The 16,101-nt window shown below is 45.4% G+C and overlaps 1 protein-coding gene across 1 annotated transcript in view; it reads right to left on the minus strand.

Moving 5' to 3' along the window:
- The window catches only part of F8 (coagulation factor VIII), a 69,223-nt gene that overhangs the window by 47,495 nt on the left and 5,627 nt on the right, over positions 1-16,101 (minus strand). The window contains exons 2-8 of the mRNA XM_077825545.1: positions 12,756-12,880; positions 10,428-10,550; positions 9,496-9,708; positions 8,369-8,440; positions 5,337-5,432; positions 3,487-3,708; positions 1,702-1,969 (exon numbers count right to left, since the gene is read on the minus strand). Coding sequence (XP_077681671.1) covers positions 1,702-1,969; positions 3,487-3,708; positions 5,337-5,432; positions 8,369-8,440; positions 9,496-9,708; positions 10,428-10,550; positions 12,756-12,880 — 1,119 coding nt within the window. The remainder of the gene's footprint in view (positions 1-1,701; positions 1,970-3,486; positions 3,709-5,336; positions 5,433-8,368; positions 8,441-9,495; positions 9,709-10,427; positions 10,551-12,755; positions 12,881-16,101) is intronic.

Here is a 16,101-nt window from a genome sequence, read left to right on the forward strand (position 1 = left end):
CTTCTTGGATCAGTATCTGAAGTGCTAATAAAGAAGGTACAGAACAAGTTAAGGAATGGGGACAAACTGATGTTTGGGTTTTAGTGAAGTGTGAAGGGGTTTGTAACCTCTAAAATCATCCAAAAATACTACCAGCTGAAACATGTAGCTCTGGCAGCATACCTTCTATGTAAGGTGAATTTAACAACAATACGGCATCCCAGAAATTGGTATCGTATTGAACCATTTTTCCGGTATTGGCTTTTAGCAATAAATCTGGCTGATAATGGTTACTGGACTCCTGAGTCTATTTCATAACAGACCCAAGTGTGGGCACACTATTGACTACACAATTTAACAACAAGAGGTTCGTTAACCGTGTCCGGTCCTGGTAGCAACTGGTTACTGTGGCAAAGCAGTGAGCGTGGCACTTGCCCACATGTGCTGGGGTCACTGCCAGATGTGCCAAAATCACATGACCGAGTAACTACTTTGTTTGGCCAAGGCAGCATCCTCTTACTGCCCTGACAGCAAGCCTTGACCCTGATCTGGAAGCCCATTCAGCCCTCGGCTTCCCTGCAGACAAGGGGCCCAATCAGTGCTAACTGGGAAAGTGAGTTTTGAGAGGTTGACACTTGTCTTTTGGGGGCTGGGCTGAGACTCTCCATGGGAAAGCAAAACCCTGTGACCCTGCTTAATACCCAAGCAAGCTTGCGTGAGTAGAGCGAGTGGGATGAATGGTGACAACTGTCACTACCAGGCAGTGCTGAGTAAGACACTGCTATGATAGAATTCTCAGATTACTGCTACCCAGAAGGAAGTGGAGCATCATTAGGGGCTAATCTTGTCTTGTATCTGGTACAGATCCATCCTCTCAGGACAATGCAATCACATCTCTCATCTGCAAAAATATAGGGCCAAAGGGATCCCTGGTGTATCTCCACTGAAACCAGCAGAGTGGTAGCACAGGAGCACACATGGCTCACCATGGCACCCTCACAGTTTAAGAGGGCAAGGTGGGCTGGGTATTTCAGCACCAACTACAGAACCCTCTGTTCGGAGGACTTGCACCTCACAGTTCCCTCTAGAACTCTACCTATGCTACTGGTAAGTGGCTTGTGGAAAGCTAGTGACTACTGGTACAGTAGATCAAACAATTCCCTTTCTCCCAGGAGCTGACTGTGTCGTTTCCACACCCTTCCCAACCTTTGGCAAGGGACCAAACGGAGCCCCATGCTCCGGTACTGTGCATGCTGCCTCGGGCTATATTAGATTGCTCACCCAGCCTTTATTCTGGGGTAGTCCTTTTTGCCATGATGTTGATGGTATTGTCTAATATAATACACCCTCAGATAGGATTCTTAATGACAACAGTTCCCTTTAGATCAGGTTCCATGGGCAGAAAGTAAACCACATTATGGCTTTGGTGACTTGTATGGCTCAGCCTACCATCTGCCAGCAGCAAGGAATATAGCTTAAATATAAGGGCTAAACTCAGCTCTCATTCCCCTGAGGTTGGGCGAGTATACCTAAGAGAAAAACATAGCCCACTCTCTTCTTGTCCTGAGCCTAATGAGGAAGAAGTAAGCAGCTGTTGGAAAGGGTCTGGCTGAGGCTTCATGGTGGTTTGAGAAAGAGAAAGAAAACTCAGAGGGGGGAAAAGGGAACAGCTGGCCAAGCCTGTACTTGCCCCATTCCCTGGCCATGCTAATATGCTCTCACCTGTCCAAATAAGTGGGCATTATTGGGGCATAGTCCCAATCCACCTCCTCAGCTGCAATGTAATGGATCCAGGTCACAGGTTCCTGCTTGGCGAAAGCACGTGCGCCAATCGAGGGGGAAGAGTCACTCTCATCAAACATAATCACTGTGTTGTCCAGATCATAGCTGTCATCATAATAGTCTTCCTCTGGTGCATCTATGGCCAGCCTCATCTTCATCTTGGGCTCTTCCAGGCAGACTTCCACACTGATGTATGCTTCCATGCCAGCTGGATTCAAATGGGCCAGGCAGAAACATCAATGTCTGTCTGTCTGTCTCACTCACTCACAGCTCTGGATATTGTTTCACTAGTATCTCCGGTTTACCTGCCTCTACATCAGATGGACATACAGCTACCTAGCCCTATTATATCTGTCTTGGTAAGTAGGTTGATGTGGAGAGACAGATGAGGATAGTGATTAGGAGAGGAATTAGATAGGTTAGTAGAGGAGGGCAGGGATTTATACGTATGTATCCGTAGATGACATAAGACAAATGTACAGCCAACAGACTCCAGTGCAACCAGATGGGAGAGGCATTACAGCCACTACGTCTGCAAAGACAGAATTAATTATACCAATGATCATTTAAGGAGCTCTATAACACACACTCTACATTGAGGCCTGGGTTAGCTTCCAATTAATTGCTGCAGACTTCTGGAGAAATTTGTGTTGTTCTTTTTGCTTCTTGAAATAACACAGGAAAAAACAAATCTGGGACAGATTCTGGACCAAATTCAGAGATGACGCTAAATAATTCCAGGTGGGCCTCAGTAATTCTCCTCCCTCTTACACCTGTATTATATTGGTATAATACCACTGGCATTCATGGAATCACTACTGATTTATCCAGTGTAAGGGAGAGGACACTGCTTTAATTTTACAGCCCATTAGACTTCTAAGATGTGCTTATTTCCTGACTTACACATCCACTCATCAATTTGTAACCAACAGCAGAAGTTCTGAGTTTCCCGCAGGCCTAAAGGAGTCAAAGATGGCAAATCTCACAAGTCTAATGGCTGGAAGAGAGGATGGTAGCAAGAAAAGCAGTAGGCAGGGGTAAGAAGGTGCAGAGGCACCGACTTCCTGAGTTCCTAGAGGGTGCTCAACCCTGTTCCACTCCAGGCCTAGCCCCCACTCCACCTCTTCCCCCAAGCCCTGCCACCATCCCGCCTCTTCCCCCCCGTTCCGCCCCGCCTCTTCCTGCCCCCACTCTTTCCCCTCCTCCCCAACTCCTCGTGCATACCGCTGAACAGCTGATCCTCGGCGGGCAGGAGGCACTGGGGGGAGGGAGAAGAGCTGATCGGCAGGGCTGCTGGTGGGTGCTGAGCATAGGGTGACCAGATGTCCTGATTTTATAGGGACGGTCCCGATTTTTGGGTCTTTTTCTTATATAGGATTCTATTACCCCCCAACCCCTGTCCGATTTTTCACATTTGCTGTCTGGTCACTCTAGCTGAGCACCCATTTTCTTTTTTCCGTGGGTGCTCCAGCCCCAGAGTGCCCACAGAGTTGGTGCCTACGAAAAGGTGTAAGTTAAATAGCCCCACTCCCACTTTCAGCTCCTCAGTGTGCCAATTACATCAACCTTAGACCCCCTTGCAGATCAATAGAGGGGGTGTGACTGGGTCTAGGCGAGTCTAACTGAGCATGAGGGAGCTGTGAGTCTTGTCACCTCACACATCTCTGATTCCAGCCCATCCTCTCTCTCCTGATCCCTCCCAGTCTGATGGCTGGTGGATGTTACCTTGCTGGTGGGCCGGGATTTGACAAAACATTAGGAACCTGCCGCTGGTGGTGGGCATGGTCTGAGCGGTGAGGAAGGTGGCCGGTGAGATTTCTAAGGTTGTATGCCGGTGGCTCCTCACCAAGAATGTGTGGCCCTCAAAGAAAATAGAGTGCACTTCCGGGGCAGTACCCAGCCCAATGACGTGCCAATAGACTGGTCTTTTCTGGCACAATTGGAGATCTGCCAGAAAGGGAGGGGAAATGCACCAATGAGAGAACAGCTCATAGAATCACACAGTTATAGCCTCCACTCCACCCAGAGACACCAATGGGCCAACCCCTGACAGGTGCTAAGCTCTGGAAACCTGTTGTGCCAGGATCTCTGACTTCTGTTGCGTCTTATGCAGGAGGTCAGACTAGATGATCATAATGGTCCTTTCTGACCTTAAAATCTATACACTTTTTCTTTTAAAGAAATTTTGCATTCTGGAGCAGTTATCCAGCAAAGGGAAAACTCTGCAATCATGAAATGTATGGGGCCCTGCTTATGATTCATTTTGCATCATATGGCACATTGTCCAGCAAGGGGAACATACCACATAAAGTGGCTGTTCCTTGACTCCTCCCTCCTGCTGACCACCCTTGCAATCACACAGAGATCAGCTCATGCATTGCCGGCCACCATTTTTTTGAAGCAGCTGGTACTGGTCACTGTTGGAGACAGGGTACCAGGGGGGAGGGATAGCTCAGTGGTTTGAGCATTAGCCTGCTAAATCCAGGGTTGTGAGTTCAATCCCTGAGGGGGCCATTTAGGGACCTGGGCCAAAATTTGGGGATTAGTCCTGCTTTGAGCAGGGGGTTGGATTAGATGACCTCCTGAGGTCCTTTCCAACCCTGGTATTCTATGAACTGCAGATGCTCAACACCTCTCAGAATCTGGCCCAGGGGAGCAAGGACTGAGCAAAAAAAGAGGGACCAATCCTGAAGTGAATGGGAGTTTTGCCATTGACTTTAATGGGAGATGGGGTCAGGCCCTGATTAGGGACTTCAAGTTCTGGCCCGTAGGAATTAGGGATGGAAAGGACTCTCCATCTGGAAACAGTTGTTGTTCCTCTTCACTTCTCCCCCTGCTTTTTCCTCAGGCAGACTTTTGGGATACAATTCTTGACTCTGCATCGGTAAAGACACCTGGGCACTTTGCCGCTAACTACCATGGGAGTGTGACTGGGCCCTTCAAGATGGAATCGAGATAAAATATTGCTGTGTTGTCTACTCCATCCCTGGTCAGTGCTGGATTATCCCCTGATATATTTCCTCAGTGCTCCCTTTACGCTAGTGTTAGAGATCCCCAGCGCTGAGACTGCCACCCGTTCATTAGTATAGTGCGGAAAGACTACAAGCAGGGCCCAGTGTGCTACACTCAGTGCAAACTCTAGTAGGAGACAGTCCCTACCCTGGAGAGCTCCCAGGGTAAATAAGACAGACAAAGGGATCCCTAGGGAGGCTAATGCACAGCCTAGCAGATCATAGAATATCAGGGTTGGAAGGGACCTCAGGAGGTCATCTAGTCCAACCCCCTGCTCAAAGCAGGACCAATCCCCAATTTTTGCCCTGATCCTAAATGGCGCCCTTAAGGATTGAGCTCACAATCCTGGGTTTAGCAGGCCAATGCTCAAACCACTGAGCTATCATTCCCTCTAGTCTCACCCTCAGGAATTTTTTCCTGGCTTCCAGTCTAAATATCCCTTCTCTTCAGGTGACCCTATAATCCTGTTGTGCCACTCTAAGCAATCTCCCTCCTGCACTGCTCCCAGACCCTCCTTCTCCCTCATCCTCCCTTCACTTCCCACACTCCTCAGCATCCAGTACCGGGCAGAGAGCCGTTGATATAGCCGTTGATAGCATGCAGCTGAGCCAAGGACCGAGGAGTTCCTGTGCGGTTGGGCTCTGGGTACCAGCTCTTCCCTGGGGAGAGAGACAAAGAAGTTCAGCTGGAGAGTTTTTAGCCAAATGCAATTCATGGTGTGTGATCTACTGCGAGAGCTGAGGCCTCAGCGTCTGGAGCCTTGGAATCCTGGAGCGGGCAGCAGTGTGCTCTCGGGTGAGAGCCCCTCACACTGGCACTCAGTCCCTCAACTGTTCATTCTCCTAAACTGGGGGCGCCAGGTCATGCGGCCAGGCCTTTCCAGGTCACAATCAAGCTGCTGGTCAAACACTATTTTTTATTCTGATTGATTTATCCTGTCTGGTTGGATGTGCTGGGTCCAGCGTGTTTCTGTGAAGGACAGGGCTCCTTCAGAGCTCTGCCTTCAGTATATTTGGAGTGACTGCAGCACAGCACCTACACACTGTTGTTCTGGGTGCTAATCAGAGAGGCCTTGATGCAGCAAAGCAACTCAAGGACATGCATGACTTGCAGCATGTGATGTCAGCGGGACAAGTTAAAGTTAAGCATGTACCAAAGTGCTTTGCTGGGTCAGGGCCTTAGCACTTGGATACTGTGATGATGTGTGGATTCCAATTCCCTGAGATAGCGAGATACTTAGATTACATAGAGGCAGTGTATGGGGGCGGGGGGGCGGGGGGTATGGCACTAGATAGATAGCTAGATTCAATTTGATAGGGTTGTCAAGGCTGATTCCCCACTCTGGCACTTCAAGTGCAGAAGGTGGGGGCCCACAAGGACGCTAAAAATTAATACTTGCCACTCCAGGCTTGTATTAAACTGCCAAGGTTACAGCTTTTTTCTGACCTTGGATTGGTAAACCACCCAAGTGCAAAACCACTCTGATAAACCAGGAAGGTGCACTTGGGAATTCCTTCCTGTGGGGTACCCTCAAGCCCTTTCAGACCCTCCTCCAGGGAAGAGCTGAGGAAGAAAACAAAGAAAATCAGCTGTTGCTACCAGCTAATAAAAAACAACAACATGTGCTCAAACCTCTTAAGACACAGAACTCTAAACCGGTTCTTAAAAAAGGTAAATTTTATTAAAAAAGAAAGAAAGAAAATACATCTGAAAGCTCCAGCTATTGCTAGATTTAAAAAGAGCAAATACAAGAATTAAGCATTAAAAATAGCTCTCTTGAGGTCCAGCTTAAAGGTTAAAAGCAAAACAAAAACACGTGGGGTTAGCACAGAGGAATCCACAAGCCATAAAAAATAAAAGGGATAAACCTAATCCCGTCTTTCTAGACACTTCCTAATCTACTTACATATCTGGGGTTTTAGATGAGTAGCTTCTAGGTATGATACTGATGATTTTTCATACCTGGCCCAAAGCTTCTTACAGCATCACTGCTCCCTCTCTGCTTCTCCCCAAGAACAACAACAGAGAGATAAAAGGGGAGTCTTGTTTCAATTTTAAAAAGTTCTAGCCTTCCCATTGGCTCTTTTGGCCAGGTGCCCACTCACTTCCTTTTACCTATGCATCGCAGTGAGACTTTTAATCCTTTACAGGTAAAGCAAGTAGAGAACGGCAACCGAGAGGGATTTTATAGCTAACTGGTTGGCTGCGTCCATAAAAGGGAGCCCCCCCACACTTCATTTATCACAAGGGTGTATGGCACTAGCTAAGATAGATAGATAGAGGGGGTGTACGGGGATAGATACATACAGGCATACATAGAGGGGGTGCATGGGGATAGATAGATTAGATTAGATTAGATTAGATTAGATTAGATATGTGGGTGTGTATGGCGATGGATGGATGGATGGATGGATGGATGGATGGATGGATGGATGGATGGATGGATGGATGGACGGACTTATCCATATATACATACATAGAGAGTGTATATGGGGATAGATAGATTAGATTAGATAAAATTAGATTATCTTAGATTAGATATGTGGGTGTGTATGGTGACAGATAGATCCATCCATCCATACATACATACATAGAGGGGTTGTAGGGGATAGATAGATAGATAGATCAATTAGATTAGATAGATATGGGGGTGCCTGGGATAGTAAGGGGCTGATCCTGAGAGGTGCTCAGTTTTCATTGCAAAGTGCTAAGTACTCTCTATTCCCACTGAAGTCAACAGGAGTTGAGGTCGCTCAGCACCAGTAAAGCTCATCACAATCTAGATTTCCTCTATGGGTTTGACTGCCCTGTTGTCTGAAGGCTGTTTTTTCCATATGCTAGGGGGAATGCAGGGGCTGGCAAAAATTCTTTGCACCTGGACATCTTCAAGTGATTTAGAGTCATGAGGGTTCAGCTCTGAGAATAAAACCAGTGTCCCAGTACACTGAACCTCATGGCCAGGTGGAGGTTATCTTCCAGAGCTGTGATGCAGGAGACCAGATTTCAAATACCAGTCCTGGTGTCTCACCCCTCTGGCAGAGTGGGGAGTTTAGACTGCAGTCAGAGGTGGGGCTGCAGCGTAGGGATACAGACCCACACTAGCTTTGGTCTAACTAGCTCGGGTAAAAATAACAGTGAATCCACAACTGCCAGGGTAGCAGCTTGGGCTGTACAACCTCACTCAGGAGCCTGAGTACGTGCTCAAGCAGCAAGCCTGTGTTGCTGTGGATTCATTGCTTATTAGATCAAAGCTAGCTCTGGTTTATCCCATGTGCTGCAGTTACACCTCCGATTGCAGTGTCAACACACCCAGTGTGTTCAGACTCAGCTCAGGAGGCAGCTCTGCAGCCAATCAAAAAAAAGAGACTTTGTTCTCCAGGGCCGCCCATCCAGCACCTTCTGCCAGCCTAAAAGCAAATAAATACATCAAAGAAGGAAATACCCAGACCGTGAACTCCAGCTACGCTAAGGTGCGTTCGGCCATGCTGGCTTTGTTTGTAATATTCCAGATGTGGCACAAATTCTCCCAACCAGCAGAATCTGACTACCCTAAGCCAGGATACAGGATCTGGCTGCCCTCATACCATGCATTTACCTTCATCAATCACCGAGAAGAGCAACACGAATTCTTGCAATGTGCCCTGGGTTCCGTCTTTGGTCAGGGCTCCTACAAGCAAGAGGAGAGAAAGAGATGATGCTACTGTTAAAGAAACAGCAAGGGTGGTGTTGTATCTCGCTCTTCCCCTGGAGACCTTTTGTTCAACCTCTTGGAGGTAGCAAAGCCATTGCCAGGGCTTGCATGGGTTTGTGCTGATCTGGGAGGGGTACTCAGGAGGGAGCCTAATTCTTGCCTGCCATTGCTCATGGTCTTTGTCCAGTGCATGGAGTGATAAGGAAGTCCCCTTATCTGAAGAGCCAGTGCTGTGGCCTGGTGATCCTAAGGAGAAAGGCTCCTAGGGGAAAAGCAAAGGCTGTCACGAAGGCTCCCTGGTCTAGGTACTGAAGGGATAGTTCAATATGTCCTATCCTGACTCCCTCTTGTACCATACAGGATTTTATTTAATCACCTGAAACAGCCCATCTTATCTAGATCTGTGCTAAGTTGGCATCACTTTTTGCTCCTATGCACTTCAGGTACTACTGGGAACCAAGTTTTAGTCAATCTCCATTCTGGCAGAAGGATCATGCATAGAATAGGCAAGAGTATCCTAAATTTGGCTTGGTACTACACATCCTACATCATCTGTGTGTGATCTTTAAATCCATGCTGGCATGGCCCCATCTGTATTTGGTCTTCCAAAATCAACTTATCTGTGTGAAAAAATACCTAGACTTACACTGAATAATCATGGCATAGGTGAAAGCATCTAAAAAGGTGGACAAACATTCACACCCTGATACCATTGCCTCAGTAACTGCTTAGGAATCTCTGGGAAATACAAGAAATTCTTTGAGGGAAACAGATGACCAAGTTATTTCCAGCATGGCACTCGAAAATGTGTTAACTTTCTGGATTGGGAATGGATAAAGGCACCCTTTGGAAAATGTGTCAACCAGAAAATCTGTCAGTCCACAACAGATGCTGTTTCTCCCAGGGGTCCTGCCTTTGCTTCATACCCAATTTAAGGAAGATTCCAGTTTTCTTTTCAGTCATGACCAAATACTAAACGGTTGATTGGATTAAACCACCCACTTACTTTTCCGATTCCCCATGCCCCTCACCTGGCCTGCAGACAAGCAGGGCTCCGATCAAGCCAGAGTTGATGTCCTTCACGCTGTCAGTGTAAGAGAAGTAGGAGTAGGTCAGACATGACGCGTCAGACTCTGTTGGTCCTTGGTCTTCTAGGATTTCCCAAACATATGTGTGGGTCTTACCAGGATCCACCTCGTCATCTTCTTTCTCAGCCTGGCTGGTTTCATCCTTATACCCTGCCCCTAAAGCCAAAAGAGCAGCCCACTCATCACTGATGACCTCATCTCCACTGCACCAATGACCTGTCACCACACAACTGCCCTTTGTTTTATTATTATCATTCTTAAAAACAGTCTGGGCAGCCCGCAGCTCATCTCATTCTCTGTGCCTCTCTCCAGATTCATGAAGCTGGTTACTATCTGATACCTCTGTCTGACAGCTAGTTTAGTGCAAACAGAATATCAGTGTTAAATAGCCAAGTAATGGGTTAGTTCATTATCTGAATACTTGTTTAGTTTAAACCAGCTTGTTACTGGATGGACAGTTTCTGTTTGACATTTGCTGATTTCAAACTGGTGCACTAGAAATCCTGTGATAATTTCCTTTAACCATCCAATCACCTATCCATATATCTACCCAACCCACCTGCCTATGGTCCTAATCACCGTGGTCTCTGAACACCCACCAGAAGTTAAAAATATGACAATGCTCTCTCTCTTTCCCTCTTCCCTGCCACCAGGAATCTGGCTGGGTCGTAAGGTGGGGTTTTGTTGTTGTTTGTTTTTAATGCACCCATGAGAATGAGGTTTATGATGGGAAAACCTAGGCAAAGAGGTTGCTTTTCCATTTAGCTCTGAATGCAGCACAATATTCTTCTGCTCCTTGCTCCCACATCTCTGCCCTCCTGCAAACAAGCACTGTGACAGCTGTTACAGAGCCAGAGATAAGAGGACAGACCTACCCTCTGATGCTTTCCAGTATGTCACACCCACAGCATGGAGGCTGAAAGGGCGGGAAGCCAGATTCTTAAAGGTAACAACGACCATGTCATAGACTTCGGCTCGGATGGTGGGGCCCAGGAGACCTGAAAGAGCAAGAACAGTGCAGGGTAAGTGCTGTATACACAAGCAGCTGAGCTAAAAACAGAGACACAAGGGGAGTAGATCATATCCTGGAGAGGGACCACAGAGGCCCAGGAGTGTGTGGTACTTGATAACTGGAGAAATAGCTAGAGGTGTGGGGGCATCACGCTGGGAGGCCTAGAAACTTAGGACTGGAGAAGGGACCGCTTGAATCAACAAGTCCAGTCCCTACTATCACATGCAACCCGTCATAATCTTATCATGGAGGCATCATGGAGTCATCAGAGCTCTCCAGACGGAATTGAACAGGCTACCCTCCTGCAGCCTCCGGTTCTGTACGTTGTTTGGATGGACATTCTGTGTAGTGTGTGGGTACTGGGTGGATGGTGGCCTGAGCTATGCAGGAGGTCAGACTAGATGATCTGCTAGTCCCTTCTGGTCTTGGACTCTATGATGCTACTACAATGGCGTAACGTGCTGTTGAAGCAAAGCCAGGCAATCCCGGCTAGTACTCATGAGTCTATGAATGAACATGCCATGAGCAGAATGTGAGTTACTCTGCAGGTCCCAAGCCAAACTGTCCCAACAGGCAGCGGTCAGTTAGGATGATGTGGTATAAATCTTCCCTAGTTACTAAGGTGGTGTGCGGGGGAGGACACTGGCAGGAAGCCATGTGCAGCCTTCCAGAGCCAGAGCACATGTCACAGCATCCTGAGGTGTTTATGGAGACTGGAGAAATTAAAAGCAAATTCAGGGTGATCCTTGTGGCTCTGAGAGGGAATTGAAGGAGTTGTGCCCTTAAAAAGCATATAAAGCTCAGACGCAGGGTAAAATTTTCAAAAGCACCTGACTTAGGAGCCTAAGTCCCATAGACTTTCAATCAGACTTAGGGTCTATCTACACTGCAATTGGATGTGTGATTGCAGCATGTGTAGACATACCTGAGCTAGCTGTAATCAAGCCAGCTTGGATGCCAACAGCAGTGATGCTGCAGCAGTACCAACTAGTTGCCTAATACATACCCAGAGTTGCAGGATGGTTTTTACAGCCCGCACAGATGCGGCTTCAGTGCTATTGGTGTCCGAGCTAGCTAGACCAAAGCTAGTTTGGATATGCCTACCCGCACTGCAGTCGCACCTCTGATTGCAGTGAGCACAGACCCCTAGACTCCTAAGTGCTTAACTCAGTTCTGAAAATGGGGCTGGAGCTTTTTGAAGATTTGACCCCCAAGACCAAAGGAAACAAGATCCCACTTGTCCTCTGGAGCTAGAAAAAAATTATCTGAAAATAAACATTGAAGGGTTTTTTTTAAAGAAAAAACACTCTTTAAAATAACAGCAATATCAGCACCGCTGTAAAGGGAATATAATTTAGCAATATGCTTGTAGAGGCTTCAATTTATTGAGCACTTTTAATAACCTTAGAGGCTACATGTCACTGACTTCAACCTATACTGTGTCAAAAAAGACCCCAAAAGACTCCAGCAAGATAAGAGGGAGACAAAGTGGGTGATCAACACAGTTATAGTAACACTGCACCCAGCGAGACATGGCATGTGAATAGATTTCTTGCCAAGCTTGTCCATCATGCTAAGGATGAGCAAAAACCAGATCAGTTGGAGAGGAAGAAATGCATTCTTCCACTAAGAAATAAACATCTTAAGGTTTAAAATAATTGTTTCTTTTTAAGCAACTGAAAGTTGTGATAGTTCAGAAATGTTACTATACAGGAATAAAACAGTAGAAATGTTGACTTGGACCAAGGAAAATTGAGTTGAGAAGATACTGCATCTCCTTGTACCAGGTTTGTGTTGTTCAGATGGTAGCTTGGTTCCCTGGGTAATTTCTTCCCCATTGCCTCATCATGGGAACTTGCCGGTTCGTTGCAAAACTAATGCTGCAGTGCATTGCAAGTCATTACTATATTTTGCAACAGAGATGGTTGCATTTTGATGGTGTGTGAAGTGATCGCTATGTATAATTTGTAAGGGGCTTCGGGAGTCTTTGGGATGAAAGGTGATCTATCTATCTATCTATCTATCTATCTTCATCATTGTAGTATATGATATAGTATATCCCCAGTTAAAACTATATCTGTCTAGGTTCCTGTACCACTCTCCTCACCATACAATCTAGTATAAATAAAGACCATTAGATGTATTTCAAGCTATTGATCATTAGACTATAGATAACAATCATTCTCTTTACCCATCCAGGCTGGTTTGGGCTTAGTTTGCGTGAACGAGGAATCAGTATATTCCACAAACACCGCCTTCTTGTACCGAGTGGAAATGCCAGACATAGGTGACTTTTGACCTTGGACCCCTGAATCTCTGCATTAAAGAAGGAAAAAATTAGCACTGGTTGTACAGATCCATCTATAAGGTGTTTACAAATACCCCTTTCCTCCCTCATCCCCAAAATATCACACCCTTGTGTCGGTTCTAGTCAATACCTGCCCTAATACATGTATGAAAAGATCTTCTGTACTTTCCACAGTATGCATCCGATGAAGTGAGCTGTAGCTCACAAAAGCTTACGCTCAAATAAATTGGTTAGTCTCTAAGGTGCCACAAGTACTCCTTTTCTTTTTGCGAATACAGACTAACACGGCTGTTACTCTGAAACCTAATACACCCTGTAAATTTCCTAATACCCGCTGCATGAGTTTTTAAACTGTTATTACTAAGTTATCTGTAATAACATAACATGATGTGTCATTCTGGATTAAGATGCATCATAATGAGACTTCTTACCACTTTATACAATACACACTTGCTGACAAGATCCACTGATGAGTATGATTGATCGATTGATTGTGAACATGTGAATCTATCTATCTGAGGTGGTAAGAGTTTGATAAGAAACATATCCTCTATATGGTCCATTATCTTGCATAATACAAGGACCCAATTTCCTCAGACATTTATGTTTACCTCTTTTCAACTGCAGGCACATCAGATATACTGTACCAGCTCAGAGCACCTAGCCCATCTAATCTAGCACCCTTTTATCTGTAGGAGCCAGTCTCTCCTGCTTTACAGAAAAGTGAAGTTCATAATGCACCTGCTCAGCTGTGGAATGCTTTTCATAAGTACCTTATTCATCCAAAGAGAAAGAACCTCACAATGACTGACATGTGGATTAAAATCATGGATTTCCTTCATGCATTAGACTATAGGGTTGTGGGGACAGAGCCCTTGTCTTCCTATGTTTGTACAGTGCCATGAGTTTGACTGGGAATTTACCACTGGGTTATAATTAGGGTTGGAAGGATTAGATTTTTATCTGTAAATGTCAGTAAATGTCAATGTCAACGTACTCACACAAACCAACACCAAAATATTTCCATTGATAATAATCAAAATGTACATATAAGCAAAGTAAAAAAAATGCTGCTTGAGAACTTATTAGAGTTTCATTTAAGGCTATTTACTTTGTATATTTTGACATATGATGTTGACAATTTGTGTTCTAACGTTTATAAAGCTTTAACATTTTTTATTCTCAACATCTACCGTCATTAAATAATTATTGCCAGACTCTCACCCCATAATTTCCTGTGAAAATGTAAATAGATAAAAATAGAAAAAATGCATTAAAAATAAACATTGATATTATTTGTCAAAATTATTTTTTGAAAGATCAACTTCTTTCAAGCCTTGTTATACTGCAGCCCTTGCAAACCCCACATGCTAAGCCATGGAGCTGCAGCCCCTGTGACCAGTATATGCACAGAAATAGGTTGATTTGCAATCGGGGCTGTCAGGCACAGAATTTTTCGTTGCCGGTTCCACACGGTGAACTTTGCCAAAACACATATATGTGGTTGTCTGCCCTCTACTGGTTGCAAAGTGTCAGACCTTCTCATGGGGAGGTGAGCTTTGGCGAGCTTCCCAATGAGCTTGCTCAGGAGAGGGAGATTAGATGCTGAGTATTCAGATATCAAAGTCTGTTAATGATGCACGTCATTTCTGACCTGCAGCACCCTGTTATTGCAGTCTTTGACACCCCAGATAGCCATGCCCTGTGTCCAGTGCCTTGGCAGTACAGTATTCCAGCTCTCGTCCTCTCTGGCAGGGAGATCAGGATAGATTTTTGAATTTCTGCTTAGGGATTAGAGTGAGGTCCTGAAATTCATTTAATTTATACCCGAACTAGGATTTGCACCCTGGTCACTTAGCAATGAGATGTGATCTCATTGTGAGATGGAAGGCAGCTTTAATGATTTAGTACACTGACTGCACCACCTAGACCTACTATTGATTTTTTTTAAGCTGCTTAACAAACTCATTATATAGGAGAAATCCAGTAAATTTCTCAGGATAACAAAGCTTTGAATTTCTCCAGGGATTGTAGAGGATGCCTTATCAGTCTCAGCCCACAGACCATTTCCAGTAATGAATGCTCTCACTGATTGCTGCAGGCTGTTTTCTTTGGAACACAAGCCAGTTGCTATTTTTCCCCTTGAAGAAATGGAAGAGATTTCTCTCCCTTATGACTAATACTTCATTTGTAATAACATTAGCTGGCTTAATTTTTCCTAAAGGGGAAATGAAGGGGGACTGAGTGACACAGAAAACTGGCAAGGGCCAGGATTATAGACACATTCAATGAACTATACGTCTGAAAAATTTCCCCAAGCTCTACTGATGAGTGACTGTCTCCTGAATCCACAGAACAAGATAGCAGCAGTGCAAGCATCTCCATGCCACCCAGCCAATATGCCTGTAACCTGGTCTGGACAGATTGGAGAAAATTAGATGAATTTAGTCTCCACAGTTTATTCAGTCAATGGCCTCTTTACTGAACTGGCCAGTTAGTTCCAGTTATAGCTGTGATTTCTGTTGCTCCTTGACCACTGGCAATTGAGACCACCAAACTCATTTCACATTAGCCACAGTACTGTCATTAGATTGTACCATTTTGCACTCACTGGGTGATATGTCCCAGATTTGAGCTGGTACCTCAGAGATAAAAGGCTTTGGTCATTCCACTGAAATGAGTCAGATTATTTGAATCTTTATGCCAAGAAAATCTGGTTTTGGTGACAATTGAAAAAGCATTCAGCGCTGTAGGGCCTGATTCTAATCTCATGTATACTACTGTAAGACAGCAGCCACTCCACTAGGCCAAAGGAATGGCACCAGCAGGAAACTAGCATAGATTCTGGTCCTTAAATACTGTGCCCAAGGGGAGTCAGTTATGCATGGTGATGCTGCTGCTGCACAAATGTTCCTTTTGCATTCCCTGCAAGCATCGTTAACAGGGCAGAATCCAGAAATTCAAAGGAGAATCCGGTTGGCTCTGGATCAGAGGTGAAGTAAGAGTTTGGATGCCCAAGCATTTTTGCCAGGACTTCTTATCAGATCAAATCACAGTGGAATTCTTACCCTAAGAGCAGACTAAGTGAAGGCAGATAGTGCCTGGAACATTTCATCAGCATTGTTAGGCTTCCTTATCTATTAATTTCTTCAGAGTTCTGAGGCAGCCAAGGTAAACACTCTGCACTGTTGTCATACTAAAGACCTAAATTACCACCCAGTCCTCCTTT

The sequence above is a fragment of the Eretmochelys imbricata genome, chromosome 9 (genome assembly GCF_965152235.1).
Source record: "Eretmochelys imbricata isolate rEreImb1 chromosome 9, rEreImb1.hap1, whole genome shotgun sequence".
Taxonomy (NCBI): domain Eukaryota; kingdom Metazoa; phylum Chordata; order Testudines; family Cheloniidae; genus Eretmochelys; species Eretmochelys imbricata.